The sequence below is a fragment of the Pipistrellus kuhlii genome, unplaced genomic scaffold, assembly GCF_014108245.1.
Source record: "Pipistrellus kuhlii isolate mPipKuh1 unplaced genomic scaffold, mPipKuh1.p scaffold_m20_p_13, whole genome shotgun sequence".
Classification (NCBI taxonomy): Eukaryota; Metazoa; Chordata; class Mammalia; order Chiroptera; family Vespertilionidae; genus Pipistrellus; species Pipistrellus kuhlii.
The window spans coordinates 30,300,266-30,326,701 of NW_023425438.1; the positions used below are offsets into that span (position 1 = coordinate 30,300,266).

General features: G+C 47.9%; 1 protein-coding gene across 1 annotated transcript; it reads left to right on the forward strand.

Annotated features, from left to right (window-relative positions):
* Positions 1-6,588: 6,588 nt before the first annotated feature.
* Positions 6,589-25,216, forward strand: LOC123652246. Its single transcript, XM_045581010.1, has 7 exons — positions 6,589-6,640; positions 11,609-11,812; positions 20,414-20,501; positions 21,593-21,709; positions 22,472-22,596; positions 23,771-24,373; positions 24,579-25,216. Exons 1-6 carry the CDS (start codon positions 6,589-6,591, stop codon positions 23,944-23,946), a joined length of 762 nt encoding a protein of 253 aa, XP_045436966.1. The 3' UTR covers positions 23,947-24,373; positions 24,579-25,216.
* The last annotated feature ends 1,220 nt before the right edge of the window (positions 25,217-26,436 follow it).

Consider the following 26,436-nt stretch of genomic DNA (forward strand, 5'->3'; position numbering starts at 1 on the left):
GCATTGAGCGTCTGCCCCTGGTGGTCGGTGTGCATCATAGTGACAGGTCATTGCACTGTCCAGTTGATTTGCATATTACACTTTTATTATATAGGATGTACCTAAGTCTAACTGAATAATGATAGAGCAACCAGGAATTTATCCTCTAACTTTGGATGTACAATTATGGTGGGCGATTTAAAACAATCCTTATCATCAGAAAGATCCACCAGGCAAGGGGGCGGGGGAAACAATAAAATCCCAGAGGAATGGACTATTTTATTAACAAATTAATTATTGTAATGTAACTGGGCACCCTATGAACAGAGAGAGTGAGAACAGGACAGGTTCTTTGTGGGTAGAATTGGACCCCATCATCTCAGGGACACCAGATGCTCCTCTGAAAACATTCTTCTTCTATCTGCCACTGACCTTTAAGTCCAGATGAGAAATGAACCGTTTGCTTTGAGGCTTTGCTCTCAGCTCAGACATCTCCTAGATCTCGAAAGCGTCTTTATTTTAAACGATGGCGATCACATCTCTTCAGCAGAAGGTTGCTTGTTAAATTCTACCCCGAGAAGAGCTTTGATAAAGAATATAATGGGGCAGAGCATGAATTCAAAGACATGGTGCAGGAGGGTAAGGGATGTGAGAGAGGAACCCAGAACATATTCAAGGGGCTGTTCCTGCTTCACCTCAAGGCCGACCATCTGTTCTGCCTCGTAGTTGGGGGCTCCAACTCCCAGACCTCTCTTCGGGTCCTTTCCCATCAATTCATCGCACTGACATTTACATTGTAGCATCGCGGGGGATGGGACAAAGCGTTCCATTTCCTCTCAGCCTAGCTCCCGAGACAAGCAGCTGCTACTCATGGAATTTCTCAAGCTCCAAGCATAATGAAGAGTGACTTTTAGCCCTGAAAAAAAAAATCTGAATTTTAATTGGAAAGCTGCTGGGCGAACAAGTCTCCTTGACATTTGAAAGCGTAAACCTTATCTGGAGCAGCTCCTTGGAGGCTCCTTGTTGAACTTGAGTCATTTGAGAATCCACTGTAGGGTTATTTCTCATTTGTTTTTCAATTACACAGCAGCAGAACCTTAATTTAGGCTATCAGGGCTTTCTCCAGGAATCTACTAAAAAAACTGACTTTAAGACTAAATGGCCATGTTTAACAGAGAGAATAGTAAAATGAATATGGCACTAGTTTTCTCACACCAGTTCCCTCTTGTTGTTATTGATATGCAAGGAACATAAGCCTGAGACTTCAGTGTTCTCTCAGGTGTCTCAAACCTCCGGCTCCAAATTTATCTTTTCCCGTGGCTCCTCTGCTCTTCTATGACACTCAATAACTTCCGTTTGCTCAGCGGTACCTATTTCTAGCTTCTTCCTTTGTCCCGTTTGTATGTAGTACAAGAATGACCTCACTGTGGGGGTCACTATTTTTCAGTTATCAAAGTTTCTCAATTTGGGTATGTCTACAATAGACATACCTTTAAAGAAAAAAATTTTTTTTTATTGATATCAGAAAGAAAGGGAGAGGGAGAGAGAGATAGAAATACCAATGATGAGAGAGAATCATTGATAGCCTACCTCCTGCATGCCCTCTACTGGGGATCAAGCCCACAACCTGACTGGGAATCAACCTGTGACCTCCTGATTCATAGGTCAACACTAGATCACTGAGCCACACCGGCTGGGCCAACTATACCTTTTTCCCCCTCTTTTTTTTCTATTACAAATAGCTACTCTAAGGTACAAAATCATTATGTTAGGCATTTTGAAAATTGTCACACAACCATGTATCAAATGAACTAAAAAAATAAAATAAAATTTGGGGGCTTTGGCTAGACATAAATGATAAATATTTTTCAAGGATCTTAGGGTTTGCAGAGCATAAACACAACGAGGTGATACCCAGAGTGTTCCAAAGAAGAAGGAAAAGCTAAGAGTTCTTACAGGAAACGTACATCATTGAGAAGAATCAGTTCGATGTTCTTAGCCCTCGGATTGGTCTAGGATGGTTATTAGTCAGATGTCAGGTGGGTGGAAAATGGCTGCCAGGTGGATTTCAGGTAGTCTTACTATGTGAGTCCTTCAGGGGGCAATCGGAGGGTTTTCTGGAGATCTGGTGTACTAGTAGAACCAGGCATTGACACAGGATTAGAAAGTTTAAAAATTTAAGTCCCAGACTAATTAGAACAAGAATAGAATTGCTTCTTCATGTCTCAACCTTGGCAATATTAATAATTTTGACAGCTTGGTTAAAGTGTCTCCATTATATGTTTTCCCGATCTTCACTCTGTCCTCACATATACTCTTGGTATTATCATTCCCCTTTCTCAGATGACATTCTGGTTATCTATAGAAATCACCTCCCAAACTTTGGTGGATTAAAATAACTACTTATAATTACATGCTTAGAAGTCTCACGTGTAGTTGCAGTCAGGTGGCAGCTAAGGCTGGAGCTGGAGTTATCCAGCCTGAACATCTTAGGTGGCTTCTTCGTCCCTGTATCTGATGCCTCAGTTAAGGTGATGAGGACAGCTGGAAGCGGGCGGACCATCTGTATCTCCTCATAGCCCCTTCTTGTTGGGCTTCCTCCCAGCATCATAGCCTCAGCATAGATGGACTTCTTACATGACTACCTGCTTCCCCAAAGTAGAGCGCCGAGAGGCTGAGGCTTCTTATGACCTAGCTTCTTACAGCTTCTGATACATCTCATTGGTTATTATTTGCAGCCCAGTTCAATGTGGGAGGGAACTTCGGAAGCATGGAAATGCTGTGAGAGACAAAGCTCCTTGTGGGGGAAGGGCATCTTTGCAGACTAGCTACCGTAGGTGAAGAGATGGAGGCTCTGAAAGGTTATGTAATGAACGGCCAGTAAGTGGCTAAATTGAGACTTGAACCTTAATAGGTCTGTCTGACCCCAGAACCTTCCTTCTGTATCATTCTCTTTCTTATGATTGCTTATTTTGGTTATCTACTATAGCATCTTAAATACTGTCTCTAGATGGCCTCTTTTAACCTTTGCCAGGCTGCTGACTGCATCAGCCAGCTGCCACCTGACTGCAACTACATGTGAGACTTCTAAGCATGTAATTATAGGTAGTTATTATATTTTAATCCACCAAAGTTTGGGAGGTGATTTCTATAGATAACCAGATAACCTGGCTTAACTGTTTACAGGGAAGAAATCAGGGAAAATGAGTAGTGCAACTACCCCAAACTCCATTTTGGGTTTTCTATATATACTAGAGGCCCAGTGCACAAAATTCATGCATCGGGGAGGTGGGGAGGGTGTCCCTCAACCTGACCTGCACTCTCTCTAATCTGGAATCCCTTGGGGGATGTCCGACTGCTTCTCGCAATCTGGGACTGCTGGCTCCTAACCACTCACCTGCTTGCCTGATCACCCCTAACTGCTCCTCTACTGGCTTGATCATATTGATTTCAGAGGAGAAGGAAGAGGGAGAGAGATACAGAAATATCCATGATGAAAGAGAATCATGGATCAGCTGCCTCCTGCAAGTCCCCCTCTGAGGATCAAGCCCACAACCCAGGCATGTGTCTTGATCAGAATAGAACCTGGGACTTTTCAGTTTGCAGGCTGACCCTCTATCCACTGAACCAAACCAGCTAGAACATAAAATGCCCAAGTTGCACTCTGGGGTTGTGACAGACAGCCCCTTACCATTCTGACAGCAGACCACCAGGACATTGCTGAGCAACTTAGACAGAATATACATTATCTCAATGTGAAGGCTTTGGCAATGTCAGGAAAAGCTGCAGTGGGAGTACAATCAAGTGTAATAACAATTTCTTATATTTGTAACTGTCCTGTAGTGGTTTTTTTTAATCTTATTTTGTTGGGTATGAACATATCACTTTTAAATATATATATACATATATATGTATATATATATATTTAAAAGTGATATGTTTTATATATATTAAATAAATATAAAATTTTATAATTTTAAATTATAAATAGTTTTATAATTATTAAATATAAATAATATGTATATATATTTCTTTATATAAATATATATAATATGTGTGTGTGTATATTTCTTTCTTTATTGATTTAAGAGAGGAAAGGAGAGGGAGAGATACAAACATCAATGAAGAGAGAATCATTGATTGGTTCCTCCTGCACAGCCCCTACTGGAGATCGAGCTCATAACCCAGGCATGTGCCCTTGGCTGGAATTGAACCCAGGACCTTTCACTTCACAGGCCAACGCTCTATCCACTGAGCCAAACCGGCTAGGGCTGTCCTGTAGTTTTTAAAGCACATCCATGTATTTTATCAGCCAGGATAGGCTGGGTTATGATGCAAAAAAAGGAAAAAGAAAAGAAAAGAAATAAATCTCAGTACAGTCGAACCCCAGTTCTCTAACATCTCCCATTTCAAACAATTTAGTTCTTGACCAAGTTATTCATGGGAAAAAATGTCTTGGTTAACTTCAGTTCTCGACTTGCCCATCGCCAGTATGAGTCAGTTTACAGCTAAAGCCTTGCCTTAGCTGTTGACATCTCAGGAAATTGTGCTGTGGATATTGTGTGTGTGTGTGTGTGTGTGTGTGTGTGTGTGCGCTCGCGCGCGTATGCACGCTTTTGTTGCTGGTGAAATGGATGATTAGCACAATTTTAAGACATAAAGAGGCCATCAAGAGAGCTAATGTTGCTAAGGTTGTGACAGAAACAAAGCAGCTCGTCAATGACAGCATTTCAGAGGCAACGAAATGTGAAAAGGGGAAGAGGGTACGTGCTGGCCTCCTGAAAGACCCCCCGGAACAAGTGCAGACAGTGATGTGTGTAAGGCTTGTCGCGGTGGCTCTGTCTGTTTAAGGACATCAGTGTTTGTTTATACCGTAAGCAGTACATTAGACATGTGCTGTATACAAGAAAACCATTGCCTGGAACTGATCACATGACTCTACCCAACCACAAGGACACCACGTATAATCCTAACATGTGCCCAGAAGGGGATAAGCCTGAAATGACGATATGACAAAACCACTACAGATTGCCACATATAAATGACCTTTTAGGGTTTCTTAGCAGTTCCGAGGTGCAAGGAGCTGGGAAATTATTCTCATTTTCCAGAAGTGTAGAGGAGATGTTTTTTGTTTTGTTTTAAATATATTTTATTGTTTTTTTACAGAGAGGAATAAAGAGTTAGAAACATCGATGAGAGAGAAACACCAATCAGCTGCCTCTTGCACACCCCCTCCTAGGGATGTGCCCACAACCAAGGTACATGCCCTTGACCGGAATCGAACCCGGGACCTTTCAGTCCGCAGGCCGACACTCTATCCACTGAGCCAAACCGGTTTCAGCAAGAGCTTGTTATATAGTATGTGAATTATGTCTCAATGAAGATGTTATAAAAAATAATGATAGTTTAAAGACAGAGGAGCAGAATATATGATGATAGGCAAAACACCCCTCTGTTTTACAAAACTCATTAACGTACAGCACCTTTAAGTTCCCACCCTGCTCTTAACCCAGCACTCGGGAGAGGCAGAGGTATAATGCAAGGGCTCTCAGTGTGGGGTCCACAGATAGAGGGAGATGGTTCACAAACTCACCCCAACATTGAAAGCAAAGCAAGTGTGTGTCAGTGTTCATTTTAGGAGAGAAAGGATCCACAGTTGGTATCAGCTTCCCAAGGAAATCTGGGAAGAGTTAAATACTGTCTCTGTTCACATTGCCTAAACTTGGAAGCCGCCCTCAAAGGTGAATGGAAAGAATAACGGACCAGAAGTCAAGAAACTGAGCTCCCACACTGGCTCTAAGTAACTGAGAAAACTTGGACAACTCACCTCTCTTCTTCATTTACAAAGTGCCAGACAGGACTCACTGGTGTCTACGATCCCTTCCAGCGACGTATACAAGATACAGGATACTCTGTGGCCAGGCAGACCTGAGTTTATATCTGGGCTCTACTTCTTCCTAATTGCATGCCCTTGTGCAAGTTCTAAAACCTGTGCATACCTCTGTGCACGCTGACGATCCATGCAGTGTTTTGTTTTGTTTTTAAATATATTTTATTGATTTTTTACAGAGAGGAAGAGAGAGGGATAGAGAGTTAGAAACATTGATGAGAGAGAATCATCGATCAGCTACCTTTTGCACACCCCCTACTGGGGATGTGTCCGCAACTAAGGTACATGCCCTTGACTGGAATCGAACATGGGACCTTTCAGTCCGCAGGCCGACGCTCTATCCACTAAGCCAAACCGGTTTTGGCCATGCAGTGTTCTTGAGAGGATTAGTAACCACGAGTGGTGAACACCTGGAGGGCATGATTATTAAATGATGCTTCCTATGTGTCTATGCCTGGCTTAAGTTCTGCTGAGCCTTAGATATTTCAGTGAATGGGCAGGGTCTGCTGGGAACTCCAGTGTAGATGTGCAATTCAGATGTCAGCCAAGGCCTTGCCTTCGAGCGGTTCCTACTCTAGAAAGGAAGTCTAGGCGAAAAGCTTGCCATATCTCATGCAGGTACACACCAGGCCTGACTCACGCCCTGCCTGGTGCCCCTGCAGGGCCAGCGCCTGCCCCTGCTTGCTCCTCTAGGAGGCCGGAGGGCTTGCTGAGCCAGGATGGGCGGAGAGCTTCCTCAAGAGGAAGAGGTTGACCTCGCCAGCAGCAGTGGTACTGGGAGAGCCACAAAACCACCCCTCCGCCTTCCCCCTTTTCTTCACTGTGCTGTTGTTACCACATAGCAACCGTTGTTAAGGGGATAGCCATCTTAACCCAAATGGACTCACTTGCTGCTTCCTGCGAAGGCTAGGGCAAGAATGGCTGCTTCCAGGTTAGCCTCCCGCTGTCCGAAGCCCTGAAGAGCAGGTAACCTACAAAGAAACACAGCAAGGAGATGGCTGTACTGAGTCTCCTGTTCCCTTGTCACCTCTCTGCATGATGCTGGCTTTCTGTTCTGCTATAACCAATCACCACACATTTAGAGACTTAGAACAACACAGATGAATGAAAACAAGATAAGCAATGAGACACCGCTGATAACAACAAATGTTGGTGAGGATGTGGGGCCATAGGAACTTTCACTCACTGCTGGTAGGAATGCAGCATGGAACAGCCGCTTGGGAAAGCAGCTCGGCAGTTTCTTACTAAACCCGATGTACTCTGAGCATTCCGTCTGGCCGTGGCGCTCCTTGGTGTTTATCCAAAGGAGCTGGAAACGTATGCCCACACAAAAACCTGCCCACACGTGTGTATTCATAATTGCCTAAACTTGGAAACAACCAAGAAGTCCTTCAGTGGGTGAATGGATAAGTAAACTGTGGCACATTTAGTCCGTGTATTCAGCACTAGAAAGAAGTTATTAAGCCAACACCACCTATTATTTAAAAAATATATATATTTGTATTGATTTCAGAGAGGAAGCAAAAGGGAGAGAGAGAGACAGAAACATCAATGATGAGAGAAAAATGATCAATCAGCTGCCTCCTGCATACCTCCCGCTGGGGATCAAGCCTGCAATTTGGTCATGTGCCCCTGACCAGAATCAAACCAGGGATTGGTATCAAACATGGGACCCTTCAGTCCGCAGGTCTATCCGCTAAGCCAAACTGACTAGGGTGCCAACACCACTTATTGAAGAGGCTGTTTTTACCGCATTGCATATTCCTGCCTCCTTTGTTGTAGATTAATTGACCTATAAGTAAGGATTTATTTCTAAGCTCTATTCTATTTTATTGATCTATACATCTCGGACCAACAAAGGAAAAAGGATCCTTGAATATTGACTTTATAATGCAGAGCAGCGTAGCAACTGTTCACTTCAACCTGGCTTCAGGGCCCCCTACCTTTGCTTAACTAAAATGTTTTCCGAAACAAAAGGTAGATTCTTTCCCACAATGAATTCTTCTCCCACTCTTGGAATGTGGAAATGCTGAGCTGTGGAAGTCTCCCATTGGCTGAGCTGGACTGGGCAAGGAGAAATTTTTCTTCCTCCTGCTGAGGTAGTGAAATAGAATCGCTCCTTGCCAGTGCAAGGCCCGTCTCTTCCTGTGGGGTCAGTAGTCTGCGTTGAGCAGTACCAGAGTTCTCTCCTCTAGCCTCCTGACTCCATTTTAAATGAGGTCTCCGTTAATTAATTTTCAAACTAGGTTTTCAGTGCTCCTCAAAATCTCATACTCCTTCCCTTTGTCAGCCTGGAATTGGCATCTGTCCTCCCTACTCCCACTCCCAGTCCGACCAGGCTGGGCAGAGCTGGGAAGGCCTTTTCAGGGTGCAGGTGCACCGGCTCCCGGGGCAAGAGATCCCAGCACCTGCCTCTGCCTTCCAGGGACTGGCCGCAGTGCGGCAGGAGGTGCTGTTCCTGCCTGGGCTCGGGGGAAGGAGCTTAGCCCAGGAAGCTGGGACAGGATACCAGAGAGACAGGCCATGGGGGCCTGGAGAGAGAGGAGGGGTGAGTGGAGCTGAGGACACGGTGCTTTGGATGGAGGATCCCTCAGGGAATGTCTGATAAAATGGACGGATGAAAGGGACCAGGCGTCACCTATCCAGGAAATGATGGAAAACCTGGGGGTGGAAAACGTGGATACCGGTTTCCAGGCTTAAAGACGGCCTCTTCCTCTTTTTCTCTATGACAATTCTGCTTCCTTGGGATTTCTACATAGGGCAGCATTTTGGAGGCTTTTACCATTTTTACACATATGGCTCTGTGTCTGTAGGGAGAGCTATTGGTGTTTGTAACCACTGACCACTCTGGAGAATCTGGTGAAGAAGAGCATGTTAAGTGGGTTGCAGGGCTTCCTAGGTCTCTAAAGGGAACCTTCAGCTCAGAGCGAGGCTCCTGAGGGCAGAGGCCTGGATGGGGAGAATGGCCTCTGTGTTTTCCGGCTCCAGCCCAGAGATCCAGCACCGTGCCTTCTTCCAACACCAACGATGGCTTCTGCCCCCATGCTGGCAGTTGGGGGTTGATTATCGGTACTTTCTCCAGCCTGAGGCACCATCCACTGTACGCTGCACCTTTATTTCATGTAAGCAAGGAAACAAGGCCCAAAGAAGGAGGCTGCACACAGATGCTGGGGCACCGGAGAGAAATCTTCCCAAAGGAGAGACTGGCCGGAAATGTGCGTGTCCCAACCTTGGCGCTGTGTGGAGGGAGGAAAAGCAGTTCTCCCCTGGGAATCTGGACCACACACCTGTCCTCATGCCAGTCTGAGATCAGAATTCACACAGTCCCTGTGGTCCAGAGAAGTCAAACCGAAAATTAACTTAAAGTGGTCTGGTTGCTAGTGCCCCAGAAGTGACCAGCAAGTGTGCATCCGCTCCGGAGAACTCGGCGTCAACCCCGGCTGATGGCCTTTGGAGGATACCACCAGTTTAAAACAGTCCGATTTCAGTGATGTTAAGTGGGAGGAAGTGTGTCCCTCAGAATGAGTGAGGTATGGGCATGAAATAGATATGCTGTTGGCTGTACTGGTGGTCAACTCACCTGGGTTTGCCTGGGACGTCCCTGGGGTTAGCCCTAAGAGGCACACTTCTAATGAAATCTCAGTCCGGGACAAACGCGATCACCCTACCTAGCCTGGTCTTCTTCTGGGGTCCTTATATCTGGCCTGAGGGGGCCTTGTCTTATACTATACTAGTGGCCCATTGCATGAAATTCATGCACATTAAAAGGGGATTAATTAGAGGAAATATTTTATTTTTTTAAAAATATATTTTATTGTTTTTTTACAGAGAGGAAGAGAGAGGAATAGAGAGTTAGAAACATCGATGAGAGAGAATCATTGATCAACTGCCTCTTGCACACCCCCTACTGAGGATGTGCCTGCAACCAAGGTACATGCTCTTGACCAGAATTGAACCCGGGACCTTTCAGTCCGCAGGCAGATGCTTTTTCCACTGACTGAGCCAAACTGGTTTCAGCGAGGAAATATTTTAATATTGCTATTTGCCCTTTATAATAGAAGTATCAGAGATGAAAGAAAATTAGTTAAATGTATATGAAAATCTTCCATCTGTCAGAGCCTGGGGTTCACCATGGGACCTAGAGTCAAGTCCTCGGCCACCCACATGCACCTCAAAATCACGTGAGACCCAGACCCAGCCAGCTCCACCCCCATTGGGCTAGATCCAAACCCGGCCTGGTCCACCCTTGTCAAGCCATACTGGGCAGGGTCTCAGCCTCAGGTTCCCTGGCCTGGTACTGGGGCGGGGAGCACATCCTGAGGTCCCCCATCAAGCCCTGCTGGGTGCGGGAAGCAGCCTGAGGTCCCCCAGCCTGGTGCTGGGGCCGGGGCACGGCCTAAGGTCCCCTGTCAAGCCCCATGGGTGGGGGGATTGGGAGGGGGATGCAACCTCAAATCCTTGCTGATTGTTTGTTAAGGCTCATAACTGGAACTCGGCCTCCATTGTGGGTGCAGCCAGGTTGTGTTATGGACCCCCCCGCCCCATCCCCTCCCCTGCCTCCACTGTGGGCACTGGCATCTTAGTGGCAGAGTGATGGTCAATTTGCATATTCTCTCTATATTATGTAGGATATTTCTGCCTCAGGATAGGATGATTGCACCAGGCTGTGGACACCTATCCCAGGGGCTTTCTGCCCATAGGCCAGCCAGCATCTAGGACTGAAGGCCTCACTTGGGAAAATAAGAGAATTTGGAAATTTGGACTTGGGAATCTGAAGAACAGAGGACATGCTCTAAGAACACTAGGCCTGGCCTGGCTTTTCAGGTTCTCTTGGGTTCATGTGCATTGAAAGAATTTAAATAAACAGTCCCTTTTATTTATTTACATTTTGGGGAGGTGGAGAAGTTCACCTCAGTACTTGTTGGGCCCTTCTGGCTAAAACCCCTGGCTGAGGCCGGGAGACTGTCCTTCGATGTATTATAGAGGTACAAGCCCATCCTAGGTGCTGCCGAGAGGGGCTCCGTAAGGCCTGTCGCCTGGTCAGTGTGTCCAGGAGCAAGAGCTCCCAGGCTCTGCCCATCCATGATGCACAAATAACATGTAATTAGCAGGATGACATAAACAATTCCCTACATGAAGTCGTAGAAAATCATTAAACTCTCTCAGTTTTATTTGTGTCAACACATGTCCTTGGAGTTGTGTTTCTTTCCAACCTCCTTTTCACCGTTTTCTTTTTTTCCTCCTCTCCCCCCACATCGGTCAACTTCTTAAGGGAGGAATTACATCTTCTTTCTCATGTTTGCCCCTCACATAGGAGCCCATTCTCCTGCAAGCTCCTGCAAGAGACGGGGAACAGGTCTCTGTGTGTGGATCCCACTGAGCACGATCATGGCACCCAAGACATTCTTAACCAGCGAGTGTTCAACTGAGATGAGTGTAGACTCAACAACAAATGCCTGAGCTGTGGATGGAGTTCTCCATCTATTCAACTGGCACTTAATAAACTCCTATTATATGTCACCAGTTGGCTCAAATTAAGCTCTTACAAAAATTTTGGATGTTCTCTACGTTCCTGGCAGGAATATGTGATCTCTGGAATTTGTGGAGAACTTTCTAGAAACCGTGAGGCTCGAGGCTTCTCTACGAGGCCTCTACTCCTAGGCACGGAAGCCTGAGGCAGCTTTTCTGTGGGAGGTGAAAGGACTCCAAGCCATGACAGGTTCTGTCTTTAATTCACAGCTGTGCTGCCAAAGCCCGGGGATGACCGGCTAAGATCACCCAGTGTGGCCAGGACTCAGCCTTTGCCTGTGGGGCCCTCCAGCTCGCCTCACGATGGAGCATCCTCAGTGCATACCTGGGACACAGAAGCCAAGGCCCACACCGGCCTTCACCCACCGAGCCAAGCAGCTGGACTGTCAGACTCAGGGATGGGCATAAACGCAGGTATCTGGCGAATTCATGAACGGTCCCGGGTACTCTGGGCTCAGGGATGGTCTGTTAGAAAGAAAAACCAACACCTCATGTTTACCCAGGAGTCTGTGCTTCTGAGGTGATCATGCAAACTAATCGTGTGGGTTGTGGGGTGAAGGAGCGCAAGGAGAGCTGGGGCCTGAGTCCCAGCCCTACTCTACTGAGCAGTGTGATCTGTGACGTATCACCTCTCTCCTCTGACCCTTTGTTTTTCCCAGCTGTAAGATGAGTCCTGGACTCAGCCTGCGTGTGTGTGTAGAGTTCCATCTGGCACATGGCAGGGCCTGATAGAAGGGGACAATGTTTTTCCTGCTGACGGACTCTGTCGGCGCAGCAGGTCTCATTGGACAGAGGAAGAAATTGGCAAACTGTCCACCTTCTTTCCCCCAATGCCCACCATCCCTTTATGAGGTGGCGATTTCTATCTCCACGAAAAGTCGGCTGGGGATGGGCAGTCACTGAGTGCCTGCGTGCAGAGCTTCAGTTCAGAACCCCAGCTGTGCTGGTCTGAGGCTGCTGAGTGGAAGCAAACTCCCTGGTGCTGGGAGGGGTCTATCTAGAGAAGGGAACAATCTGTGCGCTCTCCTTTCTACATGGGCTGACAAGGAAAGCAACTAGGAGGCTCCCTGGAGCTTTGAGAGGAGTAAGGAGGGTTGGGTGGGGAGTGCAGAAGGTGCCAGCTGGAGTCCTAGCTAGAGCCCCGCCCTGTATCTCCTTAGTGGGAGGGTTACCTATGGCAGGGTTACCCCAGGCTTCTGCTGACTTCGCTGGCTGGCAGTAACACAGGCTTCCTTCCAGCCACTTCCATCTCAGACACTCTGACCCACGGTGCCTGCCGGCTGGGAGAGAAGGTTCTGTCACAGATGCCCCACACTGGATTCAGGGAGGGGGATGATATCCACTTACCTTTTCCTAGGCTTCTTAACCACCATCACCATTGCCGAGCCTGCCTGAGCATCCCTGCTTCCCCACCAAGGCCGGGAGTGGACCAGGGGCCAGGGGGCAGGAGCTCAGGTCCAGAGGCTAGCGGGAGCATGAACAATATGTGCAGGGATGAATTCTGAGCAAGGCTGTTTTGTTCTCTCTCTTATAATCTCTTTATTAAATGCCTCGTCAACAACTTTGTAAACTGACACGTATTCACTGCCACCGATGGAACCGTTCAATGAACCCTGCCACCTGGCCCGCAGGCCCACAGGCAGTGGGTGTGAGCTGTGTGTGGGTCACCTTTCACAACTTTGTCTACACTCATTATTGGGGACTGAATTGTGTCCTCCCCAAACTCAAATGTTGAAATCCTAACCCCCCAGTGTGACTGTGTTTGGAGATAATGAAGGTTAACTGAGGTCGGAAGCACGGAGCCTTATAGGAAAGAGGCCATGTGAGGTGTGCCACAGTGAGGAGGCCGTGGTCACAGTCAGAGCAGTCTCTCCAGACACGCCCTGACGGTATCTTCATGTTAGACCTTTGGCCTCCAGAACTGTGAGAAAATACATTCCTGACGTTGAAGCCACCCAGTCTGTGGTATTTTGTGAAGCATGCTAGGTAACGCCTACACAGAGATCCGCGCACAAGGAGGAGAGGGTGTTGTATTTGTTTATTGGAACAAAAATGGGATCATGCTAAGCGCACATTACTCCCAGATTAGCTGTTCTCATTAACGTTACATAATGGCCACTTGGCTCCTTGCTCACACCCACACTCAACTCTGCTAGGACATCCTGCAGGCCCTCCCATCAGAACCTGTCTGGACTCTGACCACTTTCCCCACCTGGTGTTGGCTCCATTCTCTCTCTTACTCACTGCAGCAGCCTCTTCACTCTTCTCTGCTTCTGACCCGGCCCCCAGTCTGCTCTCCTCATAGCAGCCAGAAGGATCATTTGAAAACCTAAGTCAGCTCATGCTGCTTCTTAGCTCAAAACCTTCCAATGGATTCCCATCCCATGCAAAGCAAAAACCAAAGTCCTCACACACACACACACACACACACACACACACACACACCAGCTCTATGGCTCTTCTCTCTGACTTCTCCTCTCACCCTGTTCCCATGCCACTCTGGTTTCCTTGGTCTTAGATCCCACTCTGTCTCCCTGCAGACAACGAGCATGAGCTATTTCTTCCATAACCTTTTAAAGATATTTCATGCATACAGTAGCAGTTACCTGACTAATTAAAAAAACAAACAAACCCCCCCCCCCCCCAAAACACACACACACACAGCCCTAGCAGGTTTGGCTGTGTGGATAGAGCATCAGCCTGTGGACTGAAGGATCCCAGGTTCCATTTCAGTCAAGGGCACATGCCCGGTTGCAGGCTTGATCCCCAGTGGGGGGTGTGCAGAAGGCAGCCGATCAATGATTCTCTCTCATCATTAATGTTTCTATCTCTCTCTCCCTATCTCTTCCCCTCTGAAATCAATTTAAAAAATCATTCATATATATATATATATATATATATATATATATATAGATATAGATATAGATATAGATATATATCGATAGATAGATACACACACACACACACACACACACACACACACACACACTGAGTGGCCAGATTATTATGATCTCTGAATGCACCGGGCCTCAAATATATATATATATATTGCTATTTTACATAGGGTGGTTAGCAAAAGCCTTGCCCGTGAAATGATATTTGAGCCCAGGCTTGAAAGTGAGAGGGTGAGCCATGCATATATCTCAGAGTTGCACTTTTAAAGCTGAGGGAACCTCCCCCAAGGGAGGAGTGTACTCCATATAAGGAACAACAAACAAGGCAATCACATAGCTGGACTGAGTAGGTGTATCTCAGAGATTCTGTGTCATGAGAACTTTCTTATTCTTTTTTACACCTGCATCCTGTTCTATTGTGTGCATGTGCCATTGAGAAGGCTAACCCCTATTTTGCAAAACTACTGTTTGGAATTCTCTGCTATTTTTTAGACGACCTCTTATTTAAAAAAAATAATAATAATAACTGCTTTCCAGCCTGCTTGAATAATAAGGAAGATAAACTTAGCTGACTGACCTTGTAGGCCCGAGACTTGATATGCCCATACTCTCAATGCCATGCCAGGTGCATTTTTTAATTGGATAGAACTGTGTTGTTTTCAAGGCCAGCAGTGAGATAACCACTAAGCACACATGGGGCTGGCTCTTTAATAAAAAGGGAAGTTCTGCTTGTAGCTCTGCTTAGAATTTGAATTCATTTTCTCTGAACCCACTGAGGTGAGTAAAGTGTGACTCCAAATTCTATAAGCATTGCTTGATTTATTCCAGTTCTCTGTAAGATCATAGTTTAAGCAGTCTCAATTGGTGGGGATTTAAGAGACTTCTGTAATTTTGGTTCTAATAGTTACCTTTGCAGTGTTGAGAATAAAATTCAACTTAGTATATTTGAAAATCTGTTTAGCTTTATTAAGTGATTCACGAATCATTCCATTGAGCAATAGAAGGACCCTCGTAGGTGTTGTACTACATGGAAGGTTTAAAAAAAAAATATATATATATATATTTTATTGATTTTTTACAGAGAGGAAGAGAGAGAGATAGAGAGTTAGAAACATTGATGAGAGAGAAACATCAACCAGCTGCCTCTTGCACCCCCCACTGGGGATGTGCCCGCAACCAGGGTACATGCCCTTGACCAGAATTGAACTCAGGACCCTTCAGTCCGCAGGCTGATGCTCTATCCACTGAGCCAAACTGGTTTCAGCAACATGGAAGGTTTTTATACTAAAAAAGAGGGTGGGACTAAGAAGTTAACGGAATGGATTATTTCTGGCAAGGATAATTTTCCTTTGGGCAGTGGTTGGCAAACTCATTAGTCAACAGAGCCAAAAATCAACAGTACAACAATTGAAATTTCTTTTGAGAGCCAAATTTTTTAAACTTAAACTTCTTCTAATGCCACTTCTTCAAAATAGACTCGCCCACGCTGTGGTATTTTGTGGAAGAGCCACACTCAAGGGGCCAAAGAGCCGCATGTGGCTCTCGAGACCCAGTTTGCCAACCACGGCCTTAGGGGAAAGTAGGACTTTCTATCAGGCAGATCACCTCACTAGTGTTGACCAGGAAATTCCAGACTAATTGACTTAAAATTTCACCCCTGGGAGAGGCTGAAGCTGCAATTAGGTTAGTTATTAAGTTTTGATTTGATGCTGAACTCCATTTTGTTTTTTGTTTTTAATAACAGCCTCCTTAAAAAAAATAACATTCAGAAAAAAGCAAAAGCATGACTCTTGTTTGAACAGATACAAGAATGAACGTGTGTTTAAGAGCTTACTCCTTAATTAGCGAGAGGGAACCAGACCAGTGTTATAACAGGTTCAGAGGAAGAGTCATAGAAACTCAAATTTAAATGTAATAAAGGGTTTCAATTACAAATGAAGGAAAAACTATTTTTGGAAAGGGGGAAGGAAGTCAAAGGAAACTACTGTTATCTGTGGAAGAGGAGTTCTTGGGATACCACTGGAATAAGAATGTCAAGAGCCTGCATAGGAGAATGAGGTGTTTATTGTAGGAAGCTTTATTTCTGTGGACTCGAACCCTGAGTTTCCATGGTCCTATTTCCTATCTCCCCCACCCCCTCCCCCCCTCCCCCAAGGAGGAAGTGTAGCTGTGGCTTCAGAAGAGCTAGAATCAGAGCCCATGTCCAGAGATTTCGTTCCATGTTGGAGCATGTCCAGTTCAGCATCAGGCTCACTTAGCTTGTGTTCCCCATTGGAGTCCATCAGTCCGTGGCATAGCTGTGGGACACATGGGCGAATACAAGGGAGCCAAGAGCCAAGAGCCAGGAGAGCAAGCTCCTTTGTTTAGGGGATTATGTGTCCCATATTTTTGTGGGCTCGCAGTGGGCCTGCCCATTCTGGCCAATGATCTGTGTTCCAAGGTTTGACTGACAGGCATCTTCCTTTCACCCCAACTTCACTGCACATGCATCTCCCCTTTGTTGGACTCCTTCCTCCAGTGATCTGTGGGGAGTGGGCCAGTGGTTCCCTGGGGAATGCAAAGTTGCAGCTTCCTGATCAAGCTGCCCAAATGTTTCTCTTCCTCTCTCTCTCTCTCTCTCTCTCTCTCTCTCTCTCTCTCTCTCTCTCTCTCTCATCAATAAAAAAACATATTTAAATACATAAATATGTAAAAGCTGCAGTTCAAGCTAACCCACTGTGAGTAACATATCATCCATTCTCCTCTATTATTAAATACCGGAGGCCCGGTGCACGGAAATTTGTGCACTGGGGGGCGGGGTCCCTCAGCCCAGCCTGCCCCCTCTCACAGTCTGGGAGCTCTTAGGGGATGTCCTACTGACAGCTTAGGGAGGTGACCGGGCCTATCAGGGGAAGGTGCTGCCCCATCACCCTACTGTTGCTGCCACTGCTGGCTGCTGGCCCTCCTTGGCCTCGCAGTCGCTGCCGCTTTGTCTGGAAGACATCCGGTCTAATTAGCATATTACCCTTTTATTAGTATAGATAATTTCAAATGGCCTGAGAAGGCAAGGTTTGCCTGAAGACCTTCCTCTGATTCCTTCGAGTTCTGTGGTTGGACATGGCTGTAACAGGCAGCTTCTAAGATGGCCCCTAGTGATCTCCAACTCTTGATATTTATACCACCGTATAACTCTCTCCCTTTGAATGGGGTGAGACCCACGACTTGCATTAACCAGTGGAGTGTGTTACGTAGGGTGGGATGTCACTTCCATGGTTAGGTTACATAAGATAGACAGTAACTTCCCCTTTCCCAGCAGGTGCTCCCTCCGTGCTTTGATGAAGCACGTTGCCATGGTGGGGGGGCCTGCATGATAAGCGAGTGAGGGTGGACTCTGGCCAAAGCAAGCAAAGAACAGAACCCTTCAGTCCAACAACCTTTGAGGAGCAGATTCTTCCTCATTCAAGCCTCCAAGTAAGACTCCAACCCTGACAACACCTTTCACCTGCCTCTGAAACAGAAGCCTACCCAGTCTCCTAACCCACAGAAGCTGTGAGATAGTAAATATATGCTCACGTAAGTCACTACATTTGCAGTGATTTGCTATGTAACAGTAGAAAATGAACACAATGGCACTCTAGGAAGTGTTGGTGGTCTACTCATCTCTTTCCAACCCCTTCTTTATTTGGAATCTTGATGGGCCGAATGCTCATCTCTACAGACGCTCCACTCCCTACTCCTAGACATCCTTTAGGCCTCGAGGGGTGTATATATTCCGCTGGTGAAGAGCGGCACTGCCCTTGGGAGGATGGGCCCAGGGACAATCTCCTGCAAGCCCCGGGAAAGGCTAGGGCCATTTATGCGGGGAATTCCAGGGCATTTGGCACTCGGAACATTCTAACGAAGGGGCAACCGGTCTTTGACTCCTCCCACCCCTGCCCCCTGCCCCAAGACTCCACCTCAATGGAAAGGGTCTGGCTAAAGAAGGAGCAGAGCAAGTCCCTCTAAAGTAAGGTGACCAGACGTCCCGCTTTTGGCAGGACAGTCCCGATCTTTAACACTTTGTCGCATGTCCAGCGGCCTTTTAAAAAAGTCCCAATTTTTGGAAAGGTTTTAAAACGCCGCTGGACGTGAAACAAATTGCTAAAAATCGGGACTGTCCCGCCAAAAGCGGGACGTCTGGTCACCTTACCTAAAGCACATGGCCATGGCCAGGGGCCCCTCTCACCCACTCTATGGCCAGCACTGTACTCATGAGGAGCACTGGCTGGGGTCAGGTGGACTGGATCGGACCCAGAGAGCTGCCTGCAGAGTTTAAAGTTCCAGGCGTCTTCAAACTACGGCCCGCGGGCCACATGCAGCCCGCAGAGGAGTCTGATCCGGCCGCCAGGTTTTTTGGGCAGTGAGCGCAGCCGAGGTGTTACAGTAGGAATTAGTAGTTCATATAGTCCGGCCCTCCAGCTCTCTGAGGGACCGTGATCTGGCCCCCACTTTAAAAAGTTTGAGGACCCCTGGGAGCTGCTGTACACCTGAGGGGAATCCGCAAAGGGAGCGAGGCTGACTGGATGGTAAAATGGGAGGACTTAGCAAGGGGGTGGGCGGGCTCCCAGGAAAGGAGCCGGAACAGACTGAGTCCGTGTCCCAAAGGTACAGTCTCCTTAGAGTCGAGTGGTGAAGAGTTTGGGCTATGAAGTCCGAGTGCGTCTGTTTAAATCCTGCCTGCCTCTGCACTCTGGTTGTATGATTTTAGGGAAATTACCCAAACCCTCTGAGTATCAGTTTCCTCATCTATAAAATGGGGGCAAGAACAGTATCTATCCCATAGGTTCGTGGAGAAGATAAATGCCTGGAAAGTACTTCATGAACATTGGCTACCATTAGGGAATCGGAGGCTCCAAGGGCTATTTTTCTGCTCCCTGGTGCTACTTGCCTTGCTTGCCTCAGGGGGAGAATGAGGAGGGCTTATCCAGTTGCTTGGGTACTCATTTGCTCAACAAGCTTTTATGGAAACTCACAGAGCACGGTGCTAACTTACACCCTCCCTCTTCACACTCCACGAGAACCGTGATGGGCCCCTGGGCAGGTGCTGCTGCGGTGTGGAGGTATGGGTTCTGTGGTGCCTGTTCCCAGTGAATGTGTGCCATTGGGCAAGGCACTGGCCTCTGCTGCCTCCTCTGTTAAAGGCGTCACCAGTGTAACTCCCTCCAAGGATGGACCGCAGACCTGTAGTCTCGGCTTCCAGGGCCGTGTTAGAATGCAGAAGCTCAGGCCCCTCCTCAGAGTCAGAGCCTCTGGGGTGGCCCCTGAAATCCCCCAGCTCACTGAAGCCTGAGGGCCCCTGGGGTGGGCTGTCAGAAATCTTCACAGATCCGGCTCCACAGCTCCTCTTGGGCTGCCAATGGGCTGGACTTCATTTTTATTTTATTTTTTTAAATACATTTTAATTGATTTTTTTACAGAGAGGAAGAGAGAGGGATAGAGAGTTAGAAACATCGATGAGAGAGAAACATCAATCAGCTGCCTCTTGCACACACATACACACACACAAACATACCTCCCCCCACTGGGGATGTGCCCGCAACCAAGGTACATGCCTTTGACTGGAATCGAACCTGGGACCCTTCAGTCCCGCAGGCTGACGCTCTATCCACTGAGCCAAACCAGTTGCGGCGGGCTTCACTTTTATTTTTATTATTTTATTTTATTTTAAAAAATATATTTTATTGATTTTTCTCAGAGAGGAAGGGAGAGAGAGATAGAGAGCCAGAAACGTCGATGAGAGAGAAACATCGACCAGCCGCCTCTTGCACACCCCCTACCAGGGATGCGCCCGCAGCCAATGCACATGTCCTTGACCGGAATCGAACCTGGGACCTTTCAGTCCGCAGACCGACGCTCTACTGCTGAGCCAAACCGGTTTCGGCGGACTTCACTTTTAGAGGCACCCACGGGGCCCTGGGGAAACAGATGTTCCCTCCTACCCATTAGCGTTTGGAAACGGCGATGGTGTGAATGCTTGTGTCTTCCCAAATGCATCTGGTGAAACCCTGACCCCCAAAGGTGATGGTCTGAGAAGGGGGGTTTGGGGAGGTGCTTCATGCTGAGGGTGAAGCCCCACAGAGCTTCCTACCCCCCTCTCTTCCAGAGGATCCAGTGAGAAGTCTGCTTCCTGGAAGAGGGTGCTCCCCGGACCATGCTGGCACCCTGACCTTGGATGTCCAGCCTCCAGACCTGTGAGATATAATTTTTTGTGGCTCTTAAGCCACCCACTGAATGCTATTTTTGTTATAGCAGCCTGAGCGGATAAGTTTCAGCTGGGCTGGGGGCCTAGTGCAGGGACATTCAGGGCCCCTTGTTCAAAAGCAGGAGGAAAACTTTTTCCTCCTGTGGGCTCTGCCTTGGCTCATCACGCGTTTAAATTAAAACTTGCTATTTAATGTCGTGCCCTCTGGGCATGGGGAGACTTGCTGGGTGAGTACACCCCTCAGGGCCTCCTGCCCCAGCCCCCACCCTCCGTGTGTTTGCGCTCAGGCCTCCGCGGAGGGCACTGCAGCTCCCCGGGTGACCTCTGAGCTCCGGCTGGAGCAGAAGTGATTGCAGCTGGGAGAAAGTGCAGCCGGCAGCAACCTGGTATTTAGGGTGATTAATGAACGGACTGGAAATTTCCTCTGCTCCGGCCTCCGCCCGCACCTGAACTGTGGCCGAGGCCGAGGTACGTTTCTGTATAATTTCTTCTGACAGCTGGGAGGAGGGCAAGCCCAAAAGACTAACCCAATTACAGTCACGGAGAGATCTGGCTGTTCTCTGCTGACAAGGTGAACACAAGGGCATCCCAGTTCAGAGAACGTGCTCTCCTGCCCAGCTCCCCTGCATAGCTGTGCTTTGAGACACACGGTGGCTGTGCCTCCTGGGCTGTGGAAAGTAGGGTGATGCGAACAGAGCCAGAGTGGCGTGGCCTCCACGTTCTCCCCTGGCCAGGCCTGCACCAGGTCCGCCCGGGAGAGGCGACAGAGGTAGGAGCCCTGACCGGGAACTCAGAAAAGCCGCGGTCTCCTCCTGGAGTGGACACGCAGCCTCCTCCCTGGGCCCCAGGATCCTCATCTGTAACATGAAGGTATAAAATGAGATTATCCCCAGCTCCACCTCTCCCTTATTTAATTTAACATTTAATATGATTAAAGGACTCAAAAGAGGCGTTTCAGCTTGGGAATTCATTTTACGGGAGGAGAGCGAGTCACAGAACACGGGGCAGAGCGGGAGAGAAGCCAAAAGGCACGGCACCACGAAAGCCTGGCCGTCCTTAGAGGGTGACGTCTCTTCATAGGCAGTGGCGAGCCGCTGGGCGTCTGAGGAGGAAAGAGAGGGCTGCGGTCAGAGCAGCACCTGAGGAAGATGGATTGGGCGGCCCAGTTTCAGAAGAATCGAGGATAAAAGAATCCAGGTAAGTCATTTCCAGCAGCCCTCCATGGAGCGGCCAACAGCCTGCAGAGCAACACGCCCCAGTTGTATGGTGACCTTTGCGACACATACCTCCCTCATGACTCACCTGCTGGGAGAGAGACACGTCGTCGCAGTGGGAGGAAACAAAGGGAATGTGGACGATAACGATCAGGAATGGAAGCACAGGCTCAGAGCCCGATTGGCAAAGCTACCAAAAGATAGCTCTCCTCCATTCTCTGCTCTTCCCCCTGTGGAGGAAAAGACACCCCCCCAGCCCCTCAAATCTCCCTGGTCCTCCCATGATGCCAGTGATGGGCCCTCCCCCTCCTGGGATGATGTCAGCTGGGCCCCCAACGGTCCCATGATGATGTCTCCTTGGCCGGGAATGACACCACCGGACAGATGAGAGAGGGAGCCTCTTGCTGTCCGTTTGAGATTACTTCTCTACTTCACCAGGCGACCAGGGTGCTGTGACTTGGTTTTTGTTTTGTTTTTTTTCCTCTAATGGCATGACTAGGAGGACTTGCTCCCCCTTCTTATCAGAGAGAATAGTTTTGGAGGGGAGTAGGGGGACAAAAAAAGAAAGAAAAAAAAAGGCTAGTTTCATTTGTATCGTGAAATATGAAAATAAATTTGTCAATTCTTTTAGTTAAAAAACATAAAAGAATCCAGGCAAGAGGCCATGCACACATACATGTCTTCACCTTTACCAGGGAGCACCAATCTGCCTGCCTAAGGCTGTCCTAATCCTCCCTCCCTCCAGCAGGCTGAGAGCGTTCTCGTTTTGGCAAACTCCCACCATAACTTGGCATTCTCAGGCCTCTACATTTTTGCCAACACATGGGTGTGAACCAACATTTCATTGTAATATTAACTTGCATTTCCCTGGTGAGTAGGGCATTTGAATGCCTTTTGTGTGTTTGTTGGGTAATAATGTTTCCTCTTCCGTGAATTTCCTGTTCAGTCTTTTGTCTATATATATATTTTTAATATATTTTTTTAATTGATTTTTTTACAGACTGGAAGAGAGAGGGACAGAGAGTTAGAAACATCGATGAGAGAGAGTCATCGATCAGCTGCCTCTTGCACGCCTCCTACTGGGGATGTGCCCACAACCAAGGTACATGCCCTTGTCCGGAATCGAACCTGGGACCTTTTAGTCCGCAGGCTGACGCTCTATCCACTGAGCCAAACCGGTTTCGGCTTTCTATATATTTTTTAATGTTCTTTTAAAATGTCTACCCCCATAAATCTGGCTACTAATCTTCCCAATTATCTGCAGTGCAGATGTGTTTTCCCAGTTTGTATTTGTCTTTTAACTTAGTTTATGGCGACTTTAGAAAAGCAGTCAGATGACTGTAACAGTTGAATTTGTCAGCATTTTAATTTATGGTTTGTTCTTTGGTGTCTTTTTGAACCCTTTACCCTCAAATCACAAAGCAATTTTTAAATTTCTCCTGTATTTTAAAAGAGTTTTAAGGTTTCCTTTCATCTTGAGGTCTTCATACACCAAATTTATTTTGTGTATCGATACTAGAGGCCTGGTGCATGGATTCATGTACCAATGGCATCTCTTGGCCTGGCCTGCAGGGATCGGGCCGAAAGTGGCCTGGTGCACGAATTCATCCACGGTGTGTCTGGCCTGTCTCTCACAGTCCCGATGGGAGGGCTCCAGGGCGCGTACGGCCGGTCTTGCCCATTCCCTATCAGCCAGACCCCAGCAGCAAGCTAACCTACTGGTCAGAGCGTCTACTCCATAGTGGTCAGTGCACGTCATAGCAACTGGTCAACTGGCTAAAACAAACGGTTGGACACTTAGCATATTAGGCTTTTATTATTTTGTATATGGCGTAGGGTATGGTAAGGTAAAAATCCAATGCTCTCACTTTCCATATGGATACCAGATTGTTCCAGGACCTCTACTGAATGCCTCATGGCCCTGCCCTGCCTCCCAGGCCAGGAAGAGAGGGAGATAACTCTTGGGATTGAAAGGTCTGCAGCATGCGCCGGCCCCTGGGGGCCCAGCTTGCCCACACTCTTCCTGCCCTCTCTCCCCTCCCAGAGGGCCAGCCCATGGCAGAAAGGCTTGTGCCAGCCCGGACACACACACACAGTCTTTGGGTCTCCTGCCCAGGAATGTTGGTTCCTGAGACAGAGAATCTTTGTGGAAAAGGAAGAAGAAGAACCCTGATGTCTCCTGTGGGCTCCAGGCTGAGGAAGGAGGATGCCTGGCACTGAGGGGAGGCGGGGCCTGGACTGGAGCCTCCAAGGCGCGGTGAGAGGCTTTCTAGATTTCTGAGGCTTCTGGGGCGAGGGGGCTGGGCCCCTTCGAAGGGGGGAGAGAGCAGAAAGAGGGCCTCTCCCCTCTGCACTGACCTGAGAGGAGCCTACAGGCTCTGCCCCCTGCCTTCTTTCTAGAACGTGGGAGGTCCTTGAGGGTACCCCAAAAAGGTGAGGCTACTGCATAGATATGGAACAGATAACAGTGGAAGTAGAGAGAGATTGTCTTCTCATTCTTTTTCAATACTTCTAATTGCATCTGGGGAAAAGTCTCCCTTTGGTCTAACCCCGTGGAATGCTTGCCAATCCCCCCTTTTAACTTGGAGAGACTGGGCCCGAGGCGCTGGAGACCTGGGAGCTAGGGCATCTGACTACTCGTAGGGGTGTCGAACTCAATCAGAGAAGGGGCCAAAATCTAAAATCCAGCCTAAATCGCGGCCCGAATGGTTTACTGAACAGTCATAAACTGTCATTGTGATGGAAACACAGCGGAGTGCAGTGATGACAGCGCGGTGCGGGCCACATTGCAAGGCCTGGCGGGACGGATTTGGCCCGCGGGCCTTGTGTTTGACACATGTGGGTCACTAGAGGCTTTGTTTGTGTTGTATTTACTTCTTGGGGGCTGCCTTCTATTCTGAGGAGTGAAGGCAGTTTGCTATTAGTGACGCTAATAGAAAGTTTCCTTTTAATACTTGTATTTGAGCACAGAAAGCCACTGTAGGAGCGTTAGGTCATACATCTGGATAAAGAGAGATAGAAAAGGAGGGTCAGCAGGATGTTGATGGCGGTCAGCTCCCGGTGAATTTTGTCTTCCTTATCCTTTTTTTTTTTTTTTTGTATTGTTTGCATTTTTCACAATGAGCATACATGATTTAAAATATCAGAAAATAACTACTTTTGTTATGGAGAAAGGTATATACGTTTAAAGGAAGGAACCTACTAACGACATAATAATGCCAGGAATATATGGCTTCAGCAACATGGTTGACTTGGCCTGGGTGACTGTGTGTTGGGAGACTATGAGGACTGGCCCAGGCAGAGCAAGGACAGCCTACCTGTCACAGGAAATTGGGGCACCTACTGCTGGGGGAAGGGCCTTTTCTTTCCAGCCCTGTCCAGAGGATTTCATTTCAGAGTCTCCCCTACAACCTTTGAACCAGGTGAAAGCCCTGATCGGCTGGAGAGGTGGGCTTGCATTGCTGTGGTGTGTGTGTTAGACCTTGGCGTTGCCTGCATTTTTTTTTTTTTAATAAGTTTTGTGTGAACTACATTCATATACTCATGTAGTGTCTTTTTTTTTTAAAATATATTTCATTGATTTTTTACAGAAAGGAAGGAAGAGAGATTGAGAGCTAGAAACATCGATGAGAGAGAAACATTGACCAGCCGCCTCCTGCACATCCCCTACCAGGGATGTGCCCGCAATCAATGTACATGCCCTTGACCGGAATCGAACCTGGGACCTTTCAGTCCACAGACTGATGCTCTACCGCTGAGCCAAACCGGTTTCGGCGTGTTGCCTGCATTTAGATGCCTCAGGTTGGGGTGGACAAAGGGAATTGGCCAGGGTCTTGCTTTCTCTTCCTGGTGCTGCCTTACGGTCTGTTGTTCCAGAGCCGATAGGAGACAGCCTTCTCCCTGTAGGCTGTTCCCCCGTCTGCAGAGTGACCACAGTTTGGCTCTCGTCCCAGAGAGTCCTGGCAGCTGGTGCCAGTTCGTGGTGCTCGCGCCTCTGCAGCGTAGGCGTCATTTCACAGGAGCCCCTGGGGCGAAGGATTCCTCCTGTGTAGCCATCGGAATCCTCCGTTCACCGCCCTCGGGGAAAAGCCTTTTTCAGATCACACCCTGAATGACTATTTAGTCTTTAATGGGGCCAACATGTCCCAACAGAACAAGGAGCAGACAGAGACTCCCAGCTCTTCCTTGGGGATTTACCTGGCTGCACGGCCTGAATGCTGTGTGTGTGTGTCTTGATTATGGGGTGGATGGGGATTGAGCCCACAGTGTCTTCCATCATGAGATAACTCAGACCACGTTGTCACTCATCCACAGGCACAGGGCAGTCCCAGGCCCTGCCCGTGGGGGTGGCCGTCTATGAAGAAGGCCGAGCGGTAAGGGCAGGGGTGACGAGGGTTTGCTGCAGCCCATAGCCGTGGTCACTGCAAGGAGAGCTGAGAGGGGTGTCTGAGCAGAAGACTTAGATTGAGACACTTCGCCGAAACTGGTTTGGCTCAGTGGATAGAGCGGTGGTCTGCGGACTGAAAGATCCCAGGTTCGATTCCGGTCAAGGGCATGTACATTGATGCGGGCACATCCCTGATGGGGGGTGTGTAGGAGGCAGCTGGTTGATGTGTCTCTCTCATCGATGTTTCTAGCTCTCTATCCCACTCCCTCTCTGTGAAAAACTAATAAAATACATTTTAAAAAAAGAAAAGAAAAGAAAAAAAA

What these genes read in the sequence shown, in the direction of transcription:
- LOC123652246 (XM_045581010.1), top strand. Translation starts at nt 6,589, where the DNA reads ATGGGCGGAGAGCTTCCTCAAGAGGAAGAGGTTGACCTCGCCAGCAGC. An exon ending in TGACCTCGCCAGCAGCAGTG is followed by an intron (nt 6,641 to 11,608) that starts GTACTGGGAGAG and finishes TTTAATTCACAG; the next exon opens with CTGTGCTGCCAAAGCCCGGG. An exon ending in TCGAGGATAAAAGAATCCAG is followed by an intron (nt 21,710 to 22,471) that starts GTAAGTCATTTC and finishes CCCTCCCTCCAG; the next exon opens with CAGGCTGAGAGCGTTCTCGT.